The sequence below is a fragment of the Eumetopias jubatus genome, unplaced genomic scaffold (assembly GCF_037043125.1).
Source record: "Eumetopias jubatus isolate StellerSeaLion01/CBP00866 unplaced genomic scaffold, mEumJub1_p1.0 scaffold_12, whole genome shotgun sequence".
Classification (NCBI taxonomy): Eukaryota; Metazoa; Chordata; class Mammalia; order Carnivora; family Otariidae; genus Eumetopias; species Eumetopias jubatus.
This window is the reverse complement of record NW_028274818.1, coordinates 76,274,553-76,280,898: the sequence shown is the minus strand read 5'-3', so window position 1 is coordinate 76,280,898 and position 6,346 is coordinate 76,274,553. Positions and strand designations below refer to the sequence as shown.

The following is a 6,346-nucleotide window of genomic DNA, read 5'->3' as shown; positions in this document are numbered from 1 at the left end:
CCGTGCCGCAGGGCACGCTGGGAGGAGGAGGAGGATCCACTCCCACGGTACCTGGGACTTGCGTCAGATATTCTTTCGGAACCACAAATCCCAGAATGCAATGCGCCAACACGGCGTCCTATTACTGCTGAGCAGGCGCCGTTAGAGGTTCCGGGGCAGAGGGGATTCACTTCCGGCCGCAGGAAGCTGGGCCATGGTAAGAAGGAGTTTGGCGGGAACTGCGGGAAGTGGTGCGCTTTGGGGGTCGTGGTCCAGGTTGGGCAGGCAAGCGGATTCCAGGGGTTCTGATTCGGGGAATCCGCGGGGGGTGGGGGACCTCCGGCGTAGGTTAAGGTTTTCTGTGCCGCGCCTTCCTGCGCTTGGGTCACGTGGGGCGACAGTAGCGCGCCCTAAAATTCACTGAGTGCTGTCCCGGTGCATCAGATCCTCGGGTCCACCAAGTGCAATTGAGGGCTTTGAAACCACTGTCTCATTTGGTATGTTGTGAATCCCCATTGTGAAAGAAGAAGAAACCGAGGCCCAGAGAAGTGGAGGAACTTGCCCAAGGAGCCACAGCTAGTGACTGTAGGAGTCAGGATCGGAACCCAGATCAGGCCCCCAAGTCCAGAGCATCTTTCACTGTATTCCGCGAGGTGTATAACCGTGCACCTGATAAAACCCTTGTGCTGCGGGTTGGCGCCTCCCGGCCCGCCCCCGCCCCCAACCTGGGCTCAGAAAACAGCGCTTCCCTTTCAGCACGGAAGGTGATGCTTTAACCTGACAGAAAATAGGGAGGTTATTTTAAGTATCGCAGGGATTTGTTACCTTTTAGGACATTGGTTCCTGCTGGGGAAAATGTTCCCACAGCCTAATGAATTCAGTGCCCAGCCCAGAGTTGGCCGTCCCTAGATATTTGTTGAATGGATGAAGGCTCTACCACCTTTCTTGTACCTCTTTGAACTGCCTGAAGGAAAGAGGACCACAGTTTGAGAGTCAGACTCTGCCCCACTCACTGGCTGTGTGTCTTTGGACAAATTTCTGACCTTCTCTGTGTTTAGTTTCCTCAGTGGTAAAGTGGAAATACAGTTGACCCTTAAACAATTTGGGTTTGAACTGTGTGGGTCCACTTCTATACAGATTTTTGAAAATAAATACGTTGGAAAATTTTTCGGAGATTTGCAACAATTTGAAAAACCTGGCAGACGAACTGCGTAGCCTAGAAATACTGAAAAAATAAAAAGGTATGTCATGAATGCCTAAAATACAGGTAGATACTACTTTATTTTATTTACTACCATAAAGTATACACAAGTTTGTTATAAAAAGTTTATCAAAATGCACACAGAGGCTTACAGACTGTACACGGCATCATTCATAGTCGAGAGAAACAAATATGAAGATGCAGTATTAAATCCTAACTGCATAAAATTAACTACAGTACATACTGTATTACTGTAATAATTCCATAGCCACCCCCTGTTGCTGTTGTGGTGAGCTCAAGTGTGGTATGTGCTTAACACGGTGTGTGTTGCTAATCATCTCTACGTGAGCACTTCATCGCTGGTAAATTGCGAATGGCAGTAAAAAGTGATCCGGTGGTTCTCGCGTATTTTTCATCGTGTTTAGTGCAATGTCGTAAACCTTGAATAACACCATGGGACCCATACGAAATGCCACTAGTGATTCTGGAAGTGCTCCCAAGAAGCAGAGAAAAGTCATGACGTTACAAGAAAAAGTTGAATTGCTCGATATGTACTGTAGATTGAAGTCTGCAGCTGCGGTTGCCCGCCATTTCAAAATAAATGAGTCCAGCGTGAGGACCATTGTAAAAAAAGAAAAGGAAATCCGTGAAGCTGTCGTGGCAGCTACACCAGCAGGCGCGAAGACCTTGCACTTTTTACGAGATACTCTTTTATCTCGTATTGAAAACGCAGCTTTTATGTGGGTGCAGGATTGCTACAAGAAAGGCATCCCTATAGACTCTAGTATGATTCGTGAAAAAGCTAAGTTGTTATATGACAACTTGAAGCAAAAGGAAGGCGAAGGAACTAAAGCTGGAGAATTTAATGCCAGCAAAGGATGGTTTGATAATTTTAGGAAGAGGTTTGGCTTAAGAAATGTTAAGATAGCAGGAGAAGCAGCTTCTGCCGACCGAGAGGCCACCGGTGAGTTCCCACATCAAGAGCTCATAGACCCCACACCAGAGGAGTTAACTGAAGGCGCCTTGGTGGAGATGAGAGCTTCCGGACCAGTGCCAGATGAGGAAGATATAGAAGCAGCATGGCCAGAAAACAAGTTGACATTAGACAACCTGGCAGAAGGGTTTCGATTATTCAAGACGGCGTTTGACTTCTTTTACAACATGGACCCTTCTGTGATCCGGGCACTGAGACTAAAGCAGGTGGTGGAAGAGGGATTGGTACCATACAGAAACATCTTTAGAGAAATGAAAAAGCAAAGAAGTCAGACAGAAATTACGATGTATTTCCATAAAGTTACGCCGAGTGTAACTGCCTCTCCTGCCTGCCCTCCTGCCCCCTCCACCTGTCCCACCTCTGCCACCCCTGAGACCGCAAGACCAGCCCTTCTGCCTCCTCACCCTGAGCCTACTCAGCAGGATGACAACAAGGATGAAGACTTACCCGCTGATCCCCTTCCGTATAATAAATAGTGAATAGTCATTGTGCCGTCCACTTAAACTTCCCTGTTGCGCATGTGAGTGAATGTCTTCATGTGAAAATCTCCTTTGGAAAGCCTCCTTTGGAAGTGGGTAGCCTATCCTTAGAGGCTGTGAGTGATGTTTAATATAAAATTAACAGTGTGTCTTCTTACTGTTTTGTAACTTTGCTTTTTGCTTTCAAAGATTTAATTACCCTGCAGGATGTCCCTTCCCTGCCCCTCCCTCCATCCCTCCCCGCCCCCCAGTAATTGGAGAAAATGCGTATTAGCCTATCATCATGGCTAAGTGGTTTTTTTTTTAAAGTAACTGTTTCCGATACTGTATTCTGAACCTGACTGTAATATACTATATGCCATCAGAAGTTTATAAGGATTCATTCATTGGCGTATAGACCAGGCTCCTCGGAAACAATAGTATCGATTACACTAGGCTGTCATAAAGCAACCCTATTACTGCTGCTTTATTACCAATCCATGGATCATTGTCCTTATAAATCAATAACGAATCTCCCTTTCTTATTATCCTTCCTTTTTTGTGTCTAGTGTCAGTAATATGTGTACTATCTATAGTGTTTTGTGTCTTATAAGACAGTGTTGATGTGGGTACTGACAATTCATCTTGGAAACAAGATAAACTTAATGGTATCACTAATACAGTACTGTAAATGTATTTTCTCACGGTTTTCTTAATCATATTCTTTTCTCTAGCTGACTTTATTGTAAAAATGCCGTATATAATACATGTAACAACAAATATGTGTTAATGGATTTATCGGTAAGGCTTCTGGCCAACACTATGCTAGTGGTAGTTGAGTTTTTGAGGAGTCAAAAGTTGTATGTGGAGTTTTGACTGCTTGGGGGTTGGGGTTCCGAACCCCTTCGTTGTTCAAGGGTCAACTGTAATGGCACCCCTCTTGCACTGCTTGTGTGAAGCTCACATGAGCTTAAAACATCCTTCCCTGTGTCTCTGGCAATAATAGCAACCTCACAGGATCGGCAGGTGCCTCCGGGTAAGGTGCTCTGCAGATGTTTATTTTGTGATTAGCATGGTTGTTCTCGAGAGCAACGGTGTCCTGTCTCCCTTCCAGGCTGCCCTCCTCAGAGCTGTGCCACGGTTGGCAGGCCCAGCTGCATGGAGAAGGCCTGTCTGCAGGGTGTGGTGCCACCCTGGGCAGGATCCTGGGAGGTGGGTAGGGAGCAGGACCCCCACCCTGAAGGAGAAGCCTGCAGGCATGGAGACAGAGAAATTCCAGATGGTCTACCGGTTCGATGCAATCCGAGCCTTCGGGTACTTGTCCCAGCTGAAGGTGGCGCAGACGGCCCTGACGCTGCTGGCCCTGCCACCTGGCTTCTACTGGTACTCGCATGGCCTCGTGACTCTCGGCTCCTTGTGCTTTGCGGGCGGGATAGCTGGCTTCGCCCTGGCCATGCTCTGCTGGATGAGCCACTTCTTCCGGAGGCTGGTGGGTATCCTGTATGTGAATGAGGCAGGCACCGTGCTGCGGGTAGCCCACCTGACCTTCTGGGGCCGGCGGCAGGACACGGACTGGCCCGTGGCAGATGTGATCCCCATGACGGAGAGCAAGGACCGGCCCCAGGAGCTGTTTGTGCGCCTCCAGCAGTACAGCGGGAAGCAGACCTTCTACCTCACGCTGCGGTATGGACGCGTCCTGGACAGAGAGCGTTTCACGCAGGTGTTTGGGATGCTAGACACCCTCAAGTGAGCTGGGAACGGGGCCTCCAGGTGGCCCTGGGCTGCCTGGATCTCCAGCAGGAAGGCCGAGGGTATGGGTGAGGCCAAAGAAGGGGATCAGGCAGTCGGAGACTTTGCCAGGGCCTCTAGGCCCTTGACTTTTGGGATGAAGAAATTCATGAGGCAGGAGCTACTAATTGGGTTTAGGAGAGCGGTCTATCATACAAATTCTTACTGCATTTGTGTGTGACATTCAGCCAGATAATGGCCAGAAGTTTCTGTTAACTGCCAGTTCCTGGAGGAAGCTATGTTGGGTTCGGTCAAGCTGTGCCGTGTTGAGAAATCAGAAGGCAGGGAGGTGTGGCAGGGGGAGCACAGGATTGCAAGTGAGAACACTTGGGCGCTTGTGTGAAGCTCACATGAGCTTAAAACATCCTTCCCTGTGTCTCTGGCAATAATAGCAACCTCAGTCCTCAACTCCCAGTCCTGGGGCAGGTTATCAAGTCTTGCTGACTCTTGGTTGTCACATCCATGAAAGGGAAAATCCTGCCTGTCTCATGGGATGGGTGTGAGAATAAACAGTAAATGTCAAGGTCATTGCAGAGGTGATGGTGTAGTGCAAGGCTTCCAAGCAGTCAGGAGAGATTTCCCGAGCCCTGTGCCGAGCCTCCTCAGGGACTCAACCCCAGAAAGGACTAGGAGGAAGCCCAGATAGAGGTGGGTCATTTGACCCTGCCAGGATGGTGACCGCACAGTGACTGGGACAGGTGTCGGCCCGGTGAGCACAGCACCCCTGCCAAGATTGTGTTCGCCACCCAGACGTGTCCGAAGGCTCTGCGGTGTGCTAAAGTGATATGAACTGTATTCTGGTGCATTATTTTATAAACTAAAGCTAATTATATGCACTGCCCTTCCCCTCAATTAGTAATACATGTTTGTTATGCAATCTGTAATAGAGTAAAGAGGAAGGGAGACATGATCTTTATAATTCTGCCACTCAGAAGTCAACTACATGTTTTGTTGTGTGGACTTCCAGTCTTTTTTTATTGCGGTATAATGTACAGAATGTAAATTTTTTTTTTTTTCAGAATGTAAATTTATCCTTTTACAATTTTCCGGTGTACAATTCGGTGGTATTAAGTACACCTACAGCGCTGTGCAACCATCACCTGGGTCCATTTCCAGAACTTTTTCGTCATCCCAAGGAGAAACTGTCCCCATTAAACATAACTCCCCACTTCCCCCTCCCCCTGGTCGTTGTGACCACTCATGTGCTTTCCGTCTTTGTGGATTGGCTTATTCTGGACATTTCGTATAGATGGAATCAGACACCCCATGGTCTGTGATGTCTGGCTTCTTTCACTTGCCATCCTGTTTTCAAGGTGCATCCAGGCTATAACATGTATGACCTTCATTCCTTTTTATGGTTGAATAGTATATGTGTAGACCATATTTTGTTTATCCATCCGTTGATGGACATTTGGATTGTTTCCAGCATTTGGCTCTTGTGAATAATGCTGCTGTCAACATGGGTCTACAGAAATCTTGAGGTCCTGCTTTTGGTCTTTTTGGATGTGTGCTGAGAAGTGGAATTACTGGATCATAGGGTAAACTCTACATTTAACTTTGTGAGGAGCCGCCAGGCTTTCCCACAGTGGCTGCACGATTTTATATTCTTCAGCACTGCCTGAGGGTTCCTGTTTCTCTGTGTCCGTCTTTTGGATAATCACCATCCTAATGGGTGTGAAGTGGTGTCTCACTGTGCTTCCAGGCTTTTCTACAAACATAGATGTTATCCTGTACCTGGAAGTGTTTGGGTTTTTGCTTCCTGTAACACAAGACTATCTTACTTGTAAACCATTAAAAATATTCTGTCACAAGAAAATAAAAACGTCGTAACGATTTGAGATGTCTGACATTAACCGTGTTGTATTAATCGTTTTACAATATATATACATAGATAAATCATTACGTTGTACACTTTTAAGTTGATAC

The 6,346-nt window shown here is 47.2% G+C and overlaps 1 protein-coding gene across 1 annotated transcript; it reads left to right on the top strand.

Annotated features, from left to right (window-relative positions):
* The first annotated feature begins 95 nt into the window (after nt 1-95).
* Nucleotides 96-6,278, top strand: TMEM186 (transmembrane protein 186). Its single transcript, XM_028117662.2, is given in 3 exon segments — nt 96-150; nt 153-196; nt 3,747-6,278. Coding segments are annotated over 3 exon segments (735 nt in total). The 3' UTR covers nt 4,383-6,278.
* Nucleotides 6,279-6,346: the final 68 nt, after the last annotated feature.